Raw genomic sequence first — 20,040 nt, forward strand, 5'->3', positions numbered from 1 at the left:
TCTCCTTTTCAGACTATTTTGAAGGTTTGCTTATTTACTAAAGTAGATTTTCTTCGAGCCGCAGGTCAAACGTCATGCGTTTTCATTAAGTAGCCATTCAGTCAGCAGCTTCGCCGAACAACAGCTTCTTCATTTCTGAACACTGACTTCGGTAGCCCGCAAACAAACTACAGAACCTTCACATTTTCTTGTCTTTATGTGACGCGCCAACAGAAAGTAGAGCCCCATTGTAAAGTGGAAAGTAAAAGATGCGTGGTCTTCAGTTTTTTGGATTTTTTTTTTCACATTTAAAACTCTATAAAAACATGATACGTATTTAGTTCTTGGTGTTCTCCTGCATTGCCGTGTGTTCTACCCAATCGCTCCTATCTTCTCCACAGTGGGAATGGTGCAATCAGGTTGATGGGCTAAAAGGTTCAAACCTACTCTCACCTTCCACGTTTGTTGCGTTCTCTTCATGGACTGTGGCAAACACAAACAGAGATTCCTATGATTTGCCTTTCTTCTTGCCGCTCCACTGAACTGCAGGTTTGTGATGTAACACCAGTAACAGTTGTCCCATTGAAAGACTGTCTCACCTAGGAATCAAGCATGGAGAACCAACATTTAGCTTTATGTTGTACAAATCTAGAACTCAACCCAGAATAACTGGAACCAACATGTAGTTTTATACCTCTCCAATCCAGGACAAACTTAAGATTCAGACAAACCCCTGTTAGTTTATAAATTACATACTGCTTATTTTTATGAAACATGGGGGAACCAATATTTAGTATTGTACTTTTGTGCTTTTTTTTCACCCTTACCTCTCTGTCTGTCTTTTGGTTTTGTTGTTTTGTTTGCATTTTCTTCCAATTTATGTGAAACACTTTCAGCTGCCTTGTTGCTGAAAATGTGCTGTACAAATAAAACAACCTTACCTTACCTACGCTATGGATCTGTGTGTCTCCTCCAGAGTTACGGTGTGGTTCTTGAATGCGTTCCTGATGGATGTCCTTCTTGCCCGTTGGGTTTAAGCTGACCACCATAACTTCAGAGTGGTTGCAGGAGGAGTTGCTTTCGTTTTCATATGATGAACAGAGCTGTTTAAAGATAAGGACGCCGTTTGTTAACCAAACGGTGCTTCAACCATCTCATCTTCATCTAAATGTGTTCACTAACGGCTTCTCTGAACGCTCTGAGGCCTTTATTGAACAGCTGGAATGCTAAAAAAAAAAAAATGTTTGAATGAAACTCTACTTACTAACTCAGTGTCTTGTCATGGAAACTGGAGTTTATTTCGGGGTATCAGGCTAAGAGGGGTGGTTGCCCACTCTTAGCCTAAATGGTTTACCATTTAGAATTGTTTTGGTGATGCATGTTGAATAAGTCGCCTTTAGACTCAATGACGTTGCTCAACCCATCCATTGATGTTTGAGGTGAGTGCTTTACCAGGCATTGCATAATCTGGCTCAGTGATGATGGTGTCGATCTCAGGAGAAGCTGCTCAAAAGTCAAGCATTCATTAAAACCCCACGCAGGTTGAAGCCTCTCAGTGAAAGGAGAGTTTTATCCTCCTATTCTTCATATGTATTTTGTCCAAAGCCCCCCTCGGACCCCCCGCTGGGACTCCAAGGCAGCCGGTCTGGTCACTGTCCTGCTGTCTCAGGGAAACCCACCCGGAATCTCTTTATTTCTGTTTTTAACCAGCATTTATTATTATTATTACTATTATTATTTCTGAAAACGTTTTATAGAAAACACACACAGAGAGAGAGAGAGAGATACGCAGTAGGATTTTTTTTCCCCCACCCAATCCACCTGTGTGTTCTGCCTGCCTGCCTCTCTTCCACATTCCCCAGGAGCAACGGACACAAGTCGCCCCGTTTCGGCAAAACATGTCCCGTTTTAAAGCGGATTTACTGGGCTGCGACGGTGGCTGATCCGGACCGAGGGAAGCACCGAGATATAAAAAAAAAAAAAAAAAGAGAGAGAAAGATGGGAGTAAAAAAAACCCAGCGAAGGTGAGTCCAATTTATTATTACTGCTATTATGTTATTAATTCCCGAGCTGGGGCGCGCAAAGTTTTTTGAAGCTCCGCCGCCGTGACGCACGCCGAGTGAGGTGGCCAAAAAAAAAATTTACGCGTCGTGATTAGATGAAGTAAGATTCAAGAGCAGGAGCTGTCTGTTCGCCTTAGCTCTTTATCTCCTTGTGTGTGTGTGTTCGTGCGTGTGCTCGCAATGTTTCCAGTGCTGCGAATCAGCACGATCATCATCTTGGATGCTTAAATCAGAAATCAGATGCGGTCCTCTTGACGCGCGAGTCGGAAGACAAGCTCGGTTCATCATTTGAGAAACCTTTATTTATTTATTTATTTATTTATTTATTTGTTCATTCACAGCTCAGATGTTTTTTTGTTGGGAGATTTATTAAAAGCGCGTACAGTCGGTGCGCCGCAGAGCTTCCCACCGAACACACCTCTCTGGTTTTCTCTAACGCCTCACGTTCCAATGAGGTGAGAGTTCCGCGAGCCTTTCGACCCGCATTGCGCGGATCCCGAGCATCTCCGACACGCCGAGCCGCGTGGTGGACTTGTCAAACTGTAAACCCGCGCGCCACGCGCCACGACCCCGAGTTGCGCCGCCACTAACACCCAGTTCTCCTCTCCGCGCGCTTTGCGAGGATCAGTCCAAGTGCGACTGCGTGGAGAGCTGCAGAAAGGAGAAGGAGAGAAGAGGTCTAATTGAGATGAGCTGAAGACCTGGCGCGTTAAGCTGCAGGGGCGGTCCCAGAAAGTTCTTATGGGGTGCCCACTAATAATCTTTGGTTTCTACATTGGGAAATATTGTGAATTTTGATTCACTTTTTTTTTGTTTTGTTTTGGGGTTTTTTACGGGTTGCGCACCCTCTACAGACCCCTCCTACCAATGTCACATGTCACATGTGCAAAGCTGCGTTTCCATTGCAACTCTGCACAAAATTCTGGCAATATTCCACTAATGCCAAAAAAAGATCCAATCTTGCAACTGTCTGTACATAGAAATGTGATAGAAATCACATGTGAATAAGTTTGATAATGGCAAGCCATCATCCTCCCACTGTCTTCTTGGTTGTTGATCACATGACATGTGTGATTTTTTTTTTTTGAATGCACAGATTTTGATAAATCTGAAAATCCACCTCATCCCATCACAACAAAACTTTTAACATAAAAAGAAAACACTGAGTTTTTTGGGGGAATTGGTGTGTTTCTATTCAGCGAATTTACTTTTGTGATTCCAATTTTCTCATATGGAAACAACTTAAAACATAACCGTACGTGAATGTGGCTAAATGTGAAAAGACACGCGCTCAAATCACATGCTTGATACGCAAATTCTACAAGACCCACGTACGGCAGTGGGGAAAAAAACAAATTTTTCTGAAACGCAGAAATTCTCATGTGAAATCAATAGGAATTCACATGCGAACCTAAGTTGTAAAACGGAACATTCCTAGCATGCGTTTCACATGTGGGGATTACGTAACATATTAACATGTGCAACACTTGAAGGAAAACTTACATGTGGAAGTTGTTTATTATTTATAAACAACTTCCAAAAATATTCCATTGGTGGAACATTTTTAGTTTGTACATGTGAACAATATTTACAAAGTTTTCCCATGTGTTACACAGGAATTATGTCATGTAGTAACACGTGAAATTGTTTCACATGCGTAAATTAAATCAAGCCAAAACATGTTAAACACTTTGGAGTAACGTTTCTTAGACCACTCATGTGGAAAAACGGTTCACATTGGAGACATTTTCCAACGTGTTGGTCATGTAGAAATTAGAACATGTGAAACCCATTGAAATGTATTCACATGCAAAACACGTTTTTCACATCTCACAGATTTTGCTGACATTCTTGCTTCGGTGTTAAATATTTCATTTTAAGGGCGGTGCTTGAAGGGGGCAGTCGGCATTGAAAAGGGGCAATAAAAAGGACAAAACCAGACAAATGTGAACAAATCGATTGAAATTTTATTTTAATTAATAATAAAAAAAAACCCCAACTGTACTCATATTTTCTATGGATTTATAAAAAATTAAGTATTGTTCAGGGATTCATTTCGAAAAACTTGGGTGCATAACATAGTTCAAACAAATAAAAGTATTTTTATTACAAAAAACATCATGTTTCTGCCATGTCGTGGCTGTTCCATAGCTTGCACTTTCTCAACCACATTTTTGTCCTTCCACTTAACTTTCCACTGGACACAGCTGCGTGTGAGGACAGCAGATTTCGACCTATTTTGGATTTTTCCCCCCCCTCCATATGTGTTTTGGACATTTGTAGGCTGAAAAACATCGTAGACGCCTTTACTGACTCGGCCAAATCAGAGCCACCGGCGCATCTTTCCGTGTCTTCTCCTCCTCCTTAAAAAGACGCATTTGCGCACCTTTTGACGCAACAGCGCGTTTCAGGCGACACGGCCCGAACGCATGTGTCACTGTCATAATCAGCCCCGCAGACTTTCTCTAATTTTCAGAAGACGTACCATCGTTTTCTAAAAGCCCCATTATTCCATCGAGCCCGCGGGAACGCGCACCTGCGTACGGGACATTTAACGCATCTCGCGAACTCCACCAAGAAGAGGTTCAACTCCTCCCTTCAGAGTTTCAACGCGGTCCCGATAGAGGATGGCGCTGCTGCCTCTGCTGCTGCTGAACGCGAGCCGCTCGGCGTTGGCTGCAGTGTGAAGGCGAGCTGGAGGAGGAGGAGGAGGAGGAGGAGGAGGAAGAGGTGTGGAGCAGAGGAGAGAAACACCCTATAGGTGTGAGCGCGTATGTGCGTGAACGAGAAGGAGGAGAAGAAGGAAAAGAAGGAGAGGGGAGGAAAGACAAAAAACCCCCCAAAAAACAACAACAAAAAAGCTGAGTGCGCTGAGCTTCAGCCCTGCAGCGCGTTATCTGTGTGCCGCGGAGAGACGCGACCAAGGAGACGAGATGCGGATCGCCGAGACTAACTGGTGGGATTCATGTCCCCCGCAGCTGAGTGGCTGAAACCTATCCGTGGGATGAAAATAGGAGGATCAAAGTTTGTTTGTTTTTTCCCGCTTTGTAGTTGGATTTTTTTTTAAATTAATTAATTAATTTATTTTTTCCCACCCCTGACGCCCGTGATGGAGCGCCACTTGGGAGAGAGAGGATGATGGACACTTTGGCACCTGCAGCTCTCGTCCAGAAACTAGGCGCGCGCGCTGCTGACCGAGCCCTCAGGACGGCGATCGCTCATTTGTTTTGAAGTGGAAGAGGGGCAAAAAAAAAAAAAAAAAAAAAAAAAAAAGAGAGAGGTGTGAGCTGGGGGATGTTGCGCGCAGCGATTCCTCTGAGACCCGACGTGCGCACTCATCACATCCCCGCCGAGGAGCGCACCTTAAAGAGAGGAGCCGCGGTCCGCCTCCACTGCTCACTCCAGCCGCTCGGAACTTGTTGAGCGGCTCCACGGAAGGGGACGTGAACTCCCGGAGAGGGGGAGGGGGGCGACGCGAGAAACGTAAGTTCTCCCTTTTGTTGGTGAAGTTTGCGTCGAGACACGGCAACAGCCGCGGAGGTGGAGTTGAGGTGTGGGGTGAAGGAGGAGGGGGGGGGGGAGTTAACAAAGCTCGGGCTTTGCGGTGGCGTTTCTCCACGCGGCCACGAGCGCTTTCTGTGTTTCTGTGGGGACAAAAACGCTCGCGGAGACTGGAGAGGCAAATGTGGAAATGGAGTGTTGTTGTTTTTTATTTTCTATGTTTTTTTGGTTGTTTTTTTTTTGTTTTTTTCCTTGGGACGTTTTTAGGACGCGCCCCCTTGTGGAAGCTGCGCTCGACCGCGTCGCTGTTTACTATATTCGCAACACGCTTGTGTGGAGTTATTAGAGCGGCCGCATAGTTATCACTGCTTAGAGATGAATCAAGTCAAAGAGGCTTAGTGTTGCTGCTGACTTTTTATGTTATTTTATTTATTTATTCATTTTTGCTGCGAAGTGTGAAAGAATTATCCCTCAGGCAGATATTGACCTCAACAGAAGCTGCTAATGCATAACGTTTTTTTTTTTCCAGGCCTTGAATGAAATAATAATAATAATAATAATCCATTTTGAAAGATACATTCCTCCCACTGTTGTTCCGTGGCACTCCGAGTTAAGGCCAGAGAAAGGGTCAAAGTGTCAAATTCCCGTCGAAATCAACCCACATTTCATCGGCTTCACTTTAAAACGGAATTTTGTAGGTAATTCAATTTTAGCTCTTAAATCTATAAGCTGAACCACAAAAACGTCAAAAGTGAAATGAAGTGTCTTCAACTAGTTGCCAGTGAGTGAATTGTGAAAGGCGACAAAAACTAATAATAATAATAATGTGGAGATGATCAAATTGCATTAAACGTTGAAATGGAGCATTTCCTCGGGGCATTTTGACGGTGCGCCCCCTTGTGGACCGCATCGACGTAAGACGTGATGACGCCTGCCTCGGTGACTTTGCGTCACCAGACGTGGCCACAGCCTCGTTGCAGAAGACGTTCCCTTTCGCTGGTAGTGACGTGATCGCCTCCGGTGTTCATGGCTGAGTCAGAATCGGAGGCTGACAGTGTCTATTAAAACAAACCCCAACACTCTAAAAAAGGTCATTTTGAAGGACGGTAAACATCATCCAGTATTTTTTCTGAAAACTTTCTATAAAAGCAAATTCTTTGGTCTAATTCACTGTAAAAAAAAAAAAACAAAAAAAAAAAATAAATAAATAATTTATATATATATATATATATATATATATATATATATATATATATATATATATATATATATATATATATATATATATATATATATATATATGTGTGTGTGTGTGTGTGTATAAAATTACAATTAGTTTTTTTCATGATAAAGATAATCAAGATGACAAAAAGATCAATACGTTTTTTAATCCTTAAATGCCCTTCTTGAATGCGCCCCCTTGTGGAGGATACAACCACATGACTATTCTGTCCATTGATGATGCATAATTACATTCCTGCCAGGCTTATTAGCTCATCTCCGTTGTGGCATGAGAACAGGCTGTTGTTGTGCTTTACGCTGCTTCCCAGCCTCTTTTCAAACTGAATTATGTCAAATATGCCTGGTTTTATTGCCTGACCCCAGGCAGGTATTGAACACGGCAGGAGCTGTTAATGCATTGCTTTTATTTCAGCCTTGAGCCGGATCATCTCTAACTGTTATTTATTTATTTATTTATTTATTTTTTTTATGGATGTGCCTTCTACTGTTAGGGTTAGAAAAACACACACACCACACACACACCACACACACCACACACACACACACACAACACACACACACACACACACACACACACACACACACACACACACACACACACACACACACACACACTCACAGGGCAATCAGAGGAAAGGGGAGATGAAACCCAAACACCCCAGAATCGTGACAGACACTTTCCCACAATTCTTTGCAACCATTGGGTTGTGAAACAGAGCACCAGAATCCAGAGATCCCTCATCACGTTTAGAAGACGGTGGAATGTTGAGCCTCAGCTACTAGTTTCTCACTTTCAATTTCAATATTTTAGAAGTCTAATTCCATCATCTTCTAGGAGGGGGAAGCCATAGCCCAACGTCCCCAAGGAGACGTCTGTGCACATCAGCCTCCCCCTAAGACAAGTCGGGGCTCTGAAGGCACGCGAGTCCTTGACTTCTGAAGTCGAGCCCGCTCAACTTCGCCACCACCAGCTGCATCCGCCACAACCCTCTGTCACTCCCTATTCCGCGCTCCTTCCACCGCCGCCCCGCTTGCTCTCTGCGTCTGCGAGGGCAGCACTTCTGACAGGGTGACTGTGACTCGGCTGCCCTGAGTGGAGCTGAACGCTCCCCGGGGCCCCTCCCAGTAACTCCGACCGCTGCACATTCAGCGGCGCTCGCACGGGAAACGGGTCGCCCAATGAGACGGCGAGGCAGGATCCACCTCCTCCCCTCCTGAGGCATTCCTCGCCACCGAGCATGCCTCTCTGTGCGACACAGGAACATCTTATGCATTATTAAAAGATACTTTTCCTAAAAGGCTTCCGGCACATTATTCTGCAACCACGGTGACATATCTGGAGACTGGAAATGTCTGCAAGGATGTGATCACCAAGGTAGCTGCCATCATTATGGGGGGGCAAAGCAAGGGGGGCAGACAAGCTGCAGAATTTAAAGTGACACGTTTACCTTTGATTACTCAGGTAAACCAATAGCGACAATAATTTGATAGGCTGTAATTGGGACCTTGAATTCATATAGAGTCACAGTTTTACAGTTTATATGATTATTCCTGTACAGTGATGACAAAAAAAAAAAAGTTAGAATTTGATAAATTAAACCAGAAAGTCAGTTTGGAGTTTATCCATTATTTTGAGTTTACATCCTGGAAGTCTAACAGTTAAATGATAACTAAAAGATTTTAGTGAAATGAAAGACTAACTAAAAAATGTACTCAGCTAAACTAAGTATCTTCAAACAAACTAGCAAAACTTAGCCCAACAACTCTCTCCTAAGTGTCATTAAAAAAAAAAACAAAATAAGAATTGGTAGCTAAAATAGTAACACGCTTTTTATGATATTCTAACGAAGTGGCATGTTTCCCTTACAACCACATCAAAGACATTATAGCAGAAAGTAGCAACGGCGTCAGGTGTTAAGAAGCCTAGCTCGCTAGCAAGCCATTAGCTACGTATAAAGCTAGCTAACACTGGATTCAAGATTTAATTCTTGCTCCAACACGGACATCACACTTAATTATAGATTGATGTGATAATTCATAGCACGTCCCTTATAAACATACACTTCAAAATGAACTCTGGCAGCATCAAAGACACGAATTGAGCGTAGCATAGTAGCCGCAGTGATGCATTGAATGTCGTCCAGTTTGGGCTTAGCAGACAAAACGAGATGAGAAGAACAAATGTCCAAGAATCAAAGATCAAACGAATTTAATGCTAAAATGAGACAAATGTATCGACTCCTGCTGCTGAGTTAGATATTATATAATATTTGGTCAGTTTTACTTAATACGTACAGAAGATTAATACCTTAACTTAATTCATTCATCCTTCATTTGGGATATGTTATTAACCTTGATAAAAATATGGTTATGCATTATGTAAAAAGTAAGCAGCGCCGTGGTCAGAGGCTCGTCCTGAAATGTCCTAAGGGCACACATTTGAGGACGCTCAATTTCCAAATGCATTCCATAATCCATGAGTATTTGTTCAACAATCAACCTCCTCATTGCCGGGGGAGGAACTGAGCGATGGCGGCCGTTTCCTTTCACACGTTTCAGCACGTGTGTGATTTATAGATTTTCTTCAGCGAATAGAAATCTCCAAAACTCATTCTGACTGTGTAGTACATCAGTTGCAGTCTGCTTCTAACATGAACCGAACTCTTTCTTGTTTTGGCTTAACCCTGAGCTCCAGGAGCAAGTGGTGTGTGTGTGTGTGTGTGTGTGTGTGTGTGTGTGTGTGTGTGTGTGTGTGTGTGGGGTGTGTGTGTGTGTGTGTGTGTGTGTGTGTGTGTGTGTGTTCTCACCTGTGTCATTGTTCATCACTGGGTTGTTATGTCAACCCCTGCTCTGCCCTTTTGTATTCTCCATGTTCCCGATTGTCTTAAAGAGGTAGCATAATGGAAAATTGACTTTTTTGAGCTTTGCATCACATTATAATGTTAGTCCTTCATCAAACACATACACGGAGTGTTGCCTTGATTCTTTCCACGTGTGTTTGAGAAATCCTTTAAATCTCCTGTGGCAACCATTCAGCCGTGCAAAAGATTCGGGTGGACCTAGCCCTGCCTTCGAGGACGACGCTCCTCCTCCTCCATGTCGCCAGTTTTTCAGCATTTCAATCAGTAAAAACAAATGAAAAAACAACAAAATAATTCTTGATCAAAACACTTATTGTGATGCATTTTTCAGCCAAATCGTCCAGCTCTACCATCCGTTCATCCATTCAGTTTCTTGTTTTTTTTTTTTTTTTTTTTGCATGTAGAGCTTGGTAACTGTGAAATTACCTTCTATTTTGGATATTAAAGCTTTGAAAATTGGCCAAAAAGTACCCCGTCTTGAATTTTGATTCGGAAAAAAAAAAAAAACACGTAGAAACCCCACAGGACAGACTCGCCGTTTTGATATCTCTTCATTTAGCCCGTCCTTCCCTGACACGGCGCCTTCGCCACCCGCCGGCTCTCCCACCCACCGTTTGCTAAACCTGTCGCCATCATTTACAGATTGCAGATCTCACCGATTTGAAGGCGGCATCGCTTTCCGAAGTGACCGGGGGGGGCGGAGGGGGGAAATGGGGGATGCTAAACGGCGAGCCGTCTCGGAGACAGACCCCAGGGAAGCATTACAGGCCTCCTGTGCATCGCTCTGCGTCGCCTGCCTGTGTGTTTATTCACATGGACGGCCAGCGGCCCCATTGGCAGAGTTGTTAAAAGGCAAGATTAGGGATTCAGGAAATGCAGGCAGAGGAATCTGGTGAGCAAAGCAAAGGGAGCTGGCCAGGCGGCTTCTATCTTTATCTAGCTTTCATCTGTCTCTAACTGTCTGCCCTCCTGTCTCCCTCTCCACCCCCTCCACCCTCCGGTGCTCTTGTTGCTCTTTTAGTGAGACTCTGGTGGGGAATATGAAACAGGTGGACTCGGAGAAGATGAAAGTGGGAAGAGACAGGACAGAAACAAGTTCAGAGATTGCCCTTGAAAGCACATAAAAATGTGTGAAATTAAAAACGAAAGGTGCAAAAAAAAAAAAAAAAGAAATAGCCGCGATACCAGCGGCAACCGTGTAATTAATCCACCTTTCCCTGACTTACTCGTACTCATTTTTATTTTTTTTTAAGTTATACCTGGCAGCTTAGGAATTTATCGGGAAGTAATTCGGCAGGTGGGTGCAGCTCCCCCCTGGGTCCTCCAAAGATGTGATGGAGATTACCATTTCACAGTTCACCGGGTTTCATTTGCTGAGTGTTTTTTGTTAAATGAAAGAGACCGAAATAACCTCTTAGTTAGAGAACTTTAAAAAATTGGTGCGACAGCCAAATGACGAGCAACAGAATCAAGCAATCGTTGTAGATAAACAATAGAACCCAGATTTGCAATGAAGTGGTTAGCGGGAAAACGTTAGCGTTTTGAAGGATGGAAAAAAAAAACGAATAGGAACCTCAGAGGTGGGAAATAAAGGATGCGTCCTCTCGTTATTTACTTGGACTGCTGTTGGAAAGAGCAACTCTTCTCATGATTCAGGGAACCACTCGGTCACGCTCGAGCGGCCTAGGGGATGAAATGAAAGGAGACGCCGGGGGTAGCTCGGCCCCAGGGGCAGGCGGAGCGGACCGAAGCGGAGTCTGGCTGTTTGGGTTAGCGGTGACCTCACCGGCCCGACAATGCCCCGCGGCCCAGCTCCACCTGGGCCTCTAAAACATTTATGGGTTTAAATATAAAAAGCTGCAGCTTGCAACACTGGCAGCCGGCTACCTCTCTGGTCCCCAGTCGTTTTCGGACAGGATGTGTGTGTGTACCTTTTGGTTCAGAAGCGTTGTCTGCATGCACAAAAAGAAAAAGTATTTTTCTACTATTTGTGAAGTTGCACCCATCAGGATTTTGCAGGTGTTGTTTGAGGTCTGAACAGGGCTTTCCAGTTTTGTCTGATTCAGATTTTTTGTTGTTGTTATTCTATGTGCTGTAGTGCATAAAACCAATCAGTGTGGTTTTAATTTCATCCACACAAAAGAGGGAACACCCTTCCACCCCAAAAAACAGTCAAATCAATAGAGCAATCAAATAACTGTTATTTCCAGTTGTCGTTAAAATGACATATATTTAAAAAAATAACCTAAAAGAAATCTAACTTCACAGTGTAGACGTATTTGACGCCTTGAAATTGGCCTCTGTCTCTTTAAGAAGCTTCTACTCTTTCTGATACTTGCCCTTTATCATGCCATTTTTTGTCTCAAGTCTCCATGAATCAAATAATTGTATTTTTATTTTGCACCATCCCTCCCTTTAAGCTTTTAAAAAGTGAACTTTACTTAGACGGTAAAGTTGTGACGGCACAGTGGAATGAAATCAGGTCACATTAGCCTCACGCCAACACACGTCGGCCATGTTTGTTTCCTACAAAGGTTGGTAGCAATCCGAACAAGCTAACTGCAGTGGAAACCTCCCCATTCACAGTTTATTCATTGGAACGTCATGCCAAAAATATCATTAGAATGGTAATATTTGTCTATTTGCAAATGTTTTGTGAAATATTCTTAATAAAATGCAGCTTGGGCAGCTGGGATGCCTACATGCTAGGTAGGTAAACAGCCAGTTCAGGAGCAGCCTTCACTTTTCTTGGCACTGATTGGCTGTACGCTCATGAATGGAAATCAAGAAGATTGTCGGCATTAGTTATTGCGGTGGTGCCAAGATGGCTTCCACTGTGGGTGTGTATATATACATATATATATATATATATATATATATATATATATATATATATATATATATATATATATATATATATATATATATATATATATATATATATATATATATATATATATGTATGTATGTATGTATGTATATTAAAGTATATTTGGTATTTTAACTATTGAAATACAGTTAAAATTGCTTTAGGGAGAAGAAGTTCAGTTTATGGTGGATGTGGTGCCTGCGCCCCACCGGTCTCATGGGTCCCATGTAAATGCTCTTGCAACTTCTTTGACTTCCACCAAAAGAATCAGTGTCTGAAATGAAGACGGCCCCTGGGGCCCTTTGCACATAGAAACTGCACGAAGGGTGAAAAGGGGATCTCTGACGGAGAGTAGAGCGTACACTCACTTTTTTTAGAAGAGATCTCATCAGTTCTCGCTGACTAACAAAAGCTTCAATGACTTTACTGTTGACGCTGCAGCAAATCCTGGAGTTTCTTGACTTTTAAAAATAGACATTTTCCTCTCATTTCAGACAATTCTTTTCCCATTAAAAATACATTTTTTTTAAATAAAACCAAAACATTGAAAAGGTTTAGTCTAAATCTGCTTTTTTTTCTTCTAAATTTGTGTCAGAAAACGTACTCCAACACATTTTCTCAAACATTTATTTCATTGTTCTTGGTAGTTTATTGAGACAAATATTTAAAAAGAATGTTTTTAAATTAGATATACATAAAACACCTGTGTTATTTTAGTAAAACTGCTATTTAAAATTGTATGACTTGCATTTTAAAGCGTTCACCGTCACTTAAACACATTCATTCGTTGCATCCACTCAAACAAAGGGAGACACCATCTTTCTACAGATTTCTATAAATCTTTTTAAATGTTAGCTTCCCCCTCCATATTTCAAGATAAAAAGCCCAAATTAATATGTATCCATGACAGAGGAAAGATGAAATACTGCGCCCCATAGGCACAGTTTCTCACCATAAGTGACAAGAAACATCGGTTTTTCAAGCTTTTAACAGGACATTTCTTTCCTGCCATGTATGTTTTCGTGCTCAGAAGGATTCCCGTCTCCCTCCATCCTCGCCTCCTCTGACGTCCGCAGACCTTGATCGATGGTCCGAGGAAGAGGCCCGGCATAAAACAAACCCCTTCCTTCTCACTTAAAATGCACATCCACACTTCATCCATCCGCTCTCCCCCCCCCCCTTTCTTTTTTTTTCTCCTCTTCCCCTTTTCCTCACCTCGCCTTCCCCCGGGGCAACGGAGGGTTAGGAGCAGGGGAGTAATGAGGGGGAAGGGGGCCGCCGTGGCCGGGGTGGTTACAGCCGGGCTCTTTGTGGTCGCGCTGCTTGTTATCGAAGTCTTCGGCAGCGCTTGTTGTCTCATTACCCGCGACTTGAACCGCCTTTTCCTATCCAGACGTCGCAATGCGAGGTGTGCGGTGCACGCACGCACGCACACATTTGATCCGGTCGTCTCTTTCGTCTCCTCCTCACCACAGTAATATTATGTATCTTAATGGGAACAGGGAGCTCTGAGCCAAGAGTTCCTCTGGATAATTGGCTGCTTCCTCACCTGCTGACATCTCCCCCATTGACATTCTTACATTTTACATTTAAGGTGCTTCATTTCTTCTACCCACCTTAACCTCTTTTTTTCTTCTCTTTCCTCACTCTGTCCCTCTGACTTACACCTTACATTTTTTATTTATTTCTTTACTTTTCGGACTGATTCTACATTGTCGTCTTCTGCTAAATTGACTCCCGTCTCGTCGCGCTTCACGTGACGGGCTTTTCTCGTGAGCAAGAGTAAATGCAATGAAATTCTTCCATTTCATTTGTGCAGGACTAATGACATGAGAGGCAATTTGAGGGGATTTAAAGGATTCATTTATTTATTTTTTTCCAAATGTCCTCAGATCCTGTTTACTTCTGCTAACTATAGTGAATTATACTAAATCACCTATCAAAACAGTCTGCTTCTTCTGGAGATTTCTGCTACGTCTTTTGCTCAATTTTACTGTTGTACTTTTTGGAATATTTGTGCTTTCCTGCCAATTTCAGCCCTATTGAAATTCATTGAAAATCTATAAAAGTTAGCTAAAATCTTCTGTTTCTTCACAGCTTACTACTTCCGCCTACTTCAACATAGAAGTCTGCAAAAGAGTAAAAGAAGAAAAAAATAGAAATATCCTCTGGTCTAATTCCTTTTCTGTTTTGGAAGAAGAGGAGTCTAAAAAGTAGTTGCTGACGTAGTTTTTTTTTTCTGGATTCTAAGTTTGTTCTTATTGCTGCTCTGGGTTGCTAGATGCACATAATTAAGTTTTGGCAATAATGTTCCTGTTCTGGAAGCACGTTTTCTGGATTCTAGATTTGCTTAACAGCCTTTAAAGTTCAATTCGTCTTCAATGTGTTAAAATCTGTTACTTTCTTCATTAACAACCAGAAATAAGCACCAGAGAGACAATGTGATCAGATAGCAGTCATTTATTTTCCAGTCGTGTGACAGTGGATATTATTACTCATTTATTACAAACAGCAACTTCACTTATTGAGAAATAAGATATTATCACAGATTAGCTTGTACACAATAACTTAAATCCAACAAGTCAATCAAAAAATGAATCAACGGAAAATCAAAATCAAAAGATTAACTTGAACTTTGTGATTGGGAACATTTAGCCACAAGCAGGTCAGGGCTTTTGGTCATTTAATTGTGTCATCTATCCACTGCTTATAGGCACAGACGTCCATGAAGGCACTTGGTGCACTGAATGCATACGTTGGGTTTCCAACGAAAACACAAACGCCGTACAGCCTGTTCTTGAACTCAAATCCTCCACCGGAGTCGCCCTGTCGCGCACACAAAGCTCTTAGTTGTTATGCTGCTGTGCACTGTCCGGTAAAACAGAAACAATATTTCAATTTCGTGCCGAAAATTGTTAAGAGGCCGACGTACCAGAGAAATGTCCTTCTTAGAGCTTCTCACAGTGTACCACTTCTGGTAACGGTATTCACGGGAATCGTCTTTTGCCACTATCTTTTCCATCTCGTCACGTTTAACTATCTTAAACTCTGCACACTGAAGATTATTCTCCAGATTTGCAACTGTAGAGGAAAAAAACAGCACAAACATGTAAGGTCTGTTTAAGAGTTGACACATTTTGCTCAGGGTCTGACCTTATCTGTGGTTATGAAACGGCAGTATTGTTACTCGTATAAAATGTAATTTTTTGCAGTTGTATCAAAATTGTCACTATGTCTTCATGGTTAACATGAGACAGATGAACTATGATAAGCCTGATTTCCTCCACCTCTTCCCTGTTGTCCCAATTGTCTGCAGAAATGCACCACTCCAAGTCAAAAACAACCAATCAGAGCCAAGAGGAGGGTCTTGGCGCTGTCAATCAATGCACATGTGCACTCTGGTCACTTTGTGTGCTTGTTAAAATTTTCAGGCTAAACTCACAGTTTTCTCAGAACTTTCTATTTCAGATTGAAGCATTTTGTCTCAGAGCGCTTTTTGAGGAGCAAAACTGCAACTAGTTTGCTAAGTTCAGCTCCAGCAGAGAGTCTAAAAACAGATGTGACTCATCTGAATCGTCTTGAGAAACATGAACATTCATCTCACTTCTTCTGTTCAAATCGCCAGTTTTTGTCGGCCCATAACCTGCGAACTGAACCTTGGTGCCACTGAAACACAAGAAAAAACAAAACTAAAAACGAGTCGCGTCAAGAACTAACTCTGGGAGACCAGAGCTCAAACATTTTCCTGGATGAACATTGCCTCGTCTGGCAGATCTAGAGCCGAGTTCTTAGATTTGAGAAGATAAACTTACAGCAGGAGAGTGTCTGGACAGTCCGGCAGTTTGATTGGTTGGACCTTTGCTTTTTCTGACAGCTTCAGGAGCATGATGTCGTGTGGACGACCGTTGCTGTCTCTATAAACCTCATGTCGAGTGATTGTATAACTCCACTTTGGACCTATTCTAGGATGACCTCCTACAAGTACCCCATGAACCCTGGGCAAGAAAGACCCAATTAATTAACCAATAACTAATTAACAATCGGTTATAGGTAATTTCTCAGTAAAACTTTTCTTCAATCACCATCCTGGAGCGTTCTCCCAGCAGTGAGCTGCAGTCAGAACCCACTGATCACTGATCAGAGATCCTCCACAGATTCTTGATTCTTTTAAAGTTTGTCTATAGAAAGTCACATGGTAGAGTCGCTCATTGTTTCCACAGTTCTGACCGCCAACGATTCTCTTCTGCAGAGACACTGAGGTCACAGCAACACCTGGAGAAGAAAGTCTCTGTTTTTAGCAAATTAGATCCACACAGCAGAAATAAGGAATCGACATGAAAAAATAAAACACAGATCAACATAATTCACAGCATTTAGAGCCGGTGGAAGTGTGTCCGACTCACCCAGCCCCAGTAGAAGCAGCAGAACCTTCAGCAGAGCCATTGCTGGTCCAGCGTCCTGTGAATGGCCGCAGTCCTGCCGCAGCTTTTAAACTCTGTTCACAACTTCCTGCTGGACAGAAAGCCACCAATCACAGGACGGGCACTGAGCTCTGCTAGGCTGGCTGAGCCACCCCTAACATCTAATCCAAGGTTCTCCAGGCTCTCTGTATGTCTGACAGTTTTTATTTCTGGCTGATCAATGAGTCAGTTTCAGTCCAAATGTTTCCCTCCATCCCTCCTCGTGGCCCGGTGCGGCTTATATATTTACGTTTCCAGTTTCCAGGTCTGTTCTATAGTCTGGAAAATAAGTTGGGTCACTTATTTTCCGGACTATAAGTGTCAAGCAAGCTAAACACTTAGCTTGCTAAATAAATATTTCATTTGAAACAGTGACATTTACCAATGAATGAGTGACATGGTGAAAATATGACTGTAAAGTGAACCTCCATTGTTTTCTCTAAATAAGGCTAAATAACCCAATTTAATTTTCAAATGTGTAATTTTACAGCATGTTGAGATAATCCTTTCTCCAGCTTGGTTTGTAATGTTTGAGGTTTAAGAAGAGTCAGCAAGTTGAAATCACCAGGAACCATTTATTAAGACCAAACAGCGCTGGTCCATCGCCGGGTTTCCTTATGGTACAACACAGCAAATGGCACCTGGCAACAGTTTCTGATTGTTTGACGGTTCAAATTTGTTTTATGACTTGTTGGATACAGAGTAAAAGTCGACATAATCGCACACGTTCAGTAGAGCGAAACGGAAATTATTTCAGTACTTTTGAAAACTGTTTGTATCTTCTTTCTGTTTTTTTGCAACAGTCACAGCTTACTCTGTGAACGCTGTCATATTTCCGAAATGGCAGAAAATACACCTTAAAATGAGCAAATGAGATTTGACTAATTAGAAACACAATTACATATTCAGCTGTCACTTAAAAAAAGTCATTTTTATGCAGCTAAAAGTTAGTTTAGTATAAAGCAGAACTAATAACCAACATCAAGTTAAGGACAAACATACTGCACATATTTATATATATATATAAAGAAATAGAAAAAGCCCTGATTCTGCATTGTGAAAAATAAAAAGACTAACGGAACTGAAACGGCTTTTTTTTAAAGAATCTACGAATATTGCAACTTTATGGACCAAGAATATTACAAGAAATTTAGAAAGAACACTCTGTTATGGACCAGAGGACTCTTTGTCTTTTCTCTATCCCTTTTATCTGCTCACGCACACACGCTTACATAACCATAACAAAGTCCGACGCATGCACACCGGCGAACATGCTGGTCATTTGCATTTCCTGGAAAGAAAGATAACATCTAAAGAACTCGACACAAGTTACGGCGAGGCAGCACCTACATATGAGTGGCGCTCAAATCGCAAAAATGAAGACTTGACTTATGGTGTTTTAACATCTGAAAGTCTGGATCAGAGAACAAAATGACATTTGTCACAGCTGGTGCTGTTCAAATTATCCAATCCCTTTTTAAAAGCTGTTCCTCCTGCTCACCTGCGGTGGCGCTGCACCAAGAACCACTGAAGAAAACAAAAAGCATTTTACGAATGTCGCTGGTAAAAGCCGTTTCTCAGGTTTTGTTTTGGTTGGATTTCACCAGAATGCCCCGTCAAGAGGTCTCCGGTCCAGATTGAGTCCACATATGGATTCAAACCGCACCAGAGTTTACTTCAACTGAACCGAGACGTGGGCCTGTAGGCAGACCAGAGTTTTCTCTTTTGGTCCAGATCAGAGTTTGAGTCGGGTGGAGCACGCCCCAAGTGTGTCAGAAGAGTGTTTTTTTGGTGTTTCCTTAAATGGAAGAAAACATTTCTTTAGAGAAAATAGTTTCTACTTTAAAGTAATTTAACGTCTCCTTTAAATGCAACGTGTCGAAACTAACCGTTTGGATATGTTGATTCAACTTCGCTGGCTGCAAAAGAGTGAAAAAGCCTCAAACATAGGCCCAGCAGGGCTTCAGGCCAAAAGCACCTTTCTTTCATACCGAGAACTCGAAATCATTTCAGTTGTGAAATTGTTTGCGAATGACTTTGCGTTGACGTAAATTATCGCGACACTTTTTGCTTCGGCCTGTAGAATCAGAAATATCTGGAAGTAGACTAGAAGTTCTGTTTCACATCAAATTGAATCGACTCTACTCTTAATATTTGCTTAAAGTAACATCATTTGGGCCATGTATTCACACGGCGTGTTGTCAGTGAAGTCAACGGTTTAACAGTTTGTTTGGCTTCCAGCCGATCAAACTGCTTGGAGGTCCTATGCCTTCTTCTCCAGGTTTCTCTCTCCGGGCGGCTATTATTCACTCCGAGTCAGGTCCATGTTTCATAACAGGAGAGCCTCGCATAACTCCAGACATGGCCTTGGCTATCTGGCTCTCTGCAGCTCACTGCTGACACATCAGGGAGGCAGATAACTTCATTTTAAAGGTCAGTTTCAATACGAAACATAAGACGACCAATTAATGAAGCTATTCCAAAAAGGAAGGGAATTATTAATGTTGTGTTTAAGATGGCATTTAAAAGAAGCAAAGGCTGACGGAAGGGAAAAATCAAGGGCACTTTTCCCACCACATGCCAGTGAATGGGCCTCGTGTGGTTGGGAGTCATAAATGGATGTGTGGCGGCGTATGAAATAAATCAGTGTGTGACATACTACAGTGGTCCCTGTTATGGCCACAGCCACCATTTACACCGCTTTAACAATTGAATCCAGTCACGGCCTGTTGAAATAAGACTTCAGGGACAGGACCAAGATGTTGAGAGCAACTTCATCTTGGGAAGGGATATTATTATTAGGGAGAAACAAAATGTGAATTTTTTTCTAGTAAAAGTGTTATTACCCCTCTTTGTGCCACGCTACTGTGTGGCCTCAAATTTCAGTTTATTTTCATTAGGTTTTTAGTAGAGATGCACGATATTATCGGCATGGTATCGGCCGACGTCAGCTGTAAAATTTGATATCGGACGTCAAACTGAAAGGTGTTGTTTTGGGTTTTTTATATGACAATGATGGCGTTGTCTCAGAGAGCAAATGTCATGAATAAACTTGACATTCAACA

The 20,040-nt window shown here is 42.2% G+C and overlaps 2 protein-coding genes across 2 annotated transcripts in view; one reads left to right on the top strand and one right to left on the bottom strand.

Moving 5' to 3' along the window:
* Positions 1–4,318: 4,318 nt before the first annotated feature.
* Positions 4,319–20,040, top strand: part of ntng1a (netrin g1a) — a 121,677-nt gene continuing 105,955 nt past the window's right edge. The window contains 1 exon segment of the mRNA XM_055037181.1: positions 4,319–5,525. The gene's annotated coding sequence lies outside the window, so the exon portion shown is untranslated.
* LOC129364520 (arginine esterase-like) lies at positions 14,961–17,015 on the bottom strand. Its single transcript, XM_055037187.1, has 6 exons — positions 16,919–17,015; positions 16,598–16,787; positions 16,328–16,510; positions 16,120–16,181; positions 15,448–15,596; positions 14,961–15,341 (listed from the first exon to the last, which is right to left on the bottom strand). Exons 1-6 carry the CDS (start codon positions 16,956–16,958, stop codon positions 15,195–15,197), a joined length of 771 nt encoding a protein of 256 aa, XP_054893162.1. The 5' UTR covers positions 16,959–17,015; the 3' UTR covers positions 14,961–15,194.

This window comes from Poeciliopsis prolifica, unplaced genomic scaffold (assembly GCF_027474105.1).
Source record: "Poeciliopsis prolifica strain line A6 unplaced genomic scaffold, Auburn_PproV2 SCAFFOLD012, whole genome shotgun sequence".
Lineage (NCBI taxonomy): Eukaryota > Metazoa > Chordata > Actinopteri > Cyprinodontiformes > Poeciliidae > Poeciliopsis > Poeciliopsis prolifica.

What these genes read in the sequence shown, in the direction of transcription:
- LOC129364520 (XM_055037187.1), bottom strand. Translation starts at nt 16,958, where the DNA reads ATGGCTCTGCTGAAGGTTCTGCTGCTTCTACTGGGGCTGG. An exon ending in TGGGAGAACGCTCCAGGATG is followed by an intron (nt 16,511 to 16,597) that starts GTGATTGAAGAA and finishes TTTCTTGCCCAG; the next exon opens with GGTTCATGGGGTACTTGTAG. An exon ending in CTAAGAAGGACATTTCTCTG is followed by an intron (nt 15,342 to 15,447) that starts GTACGTCGGCCT and finishes TGTGCGCGACAG; the next exon opens with GGCGACTCCGGTGGAGGATT.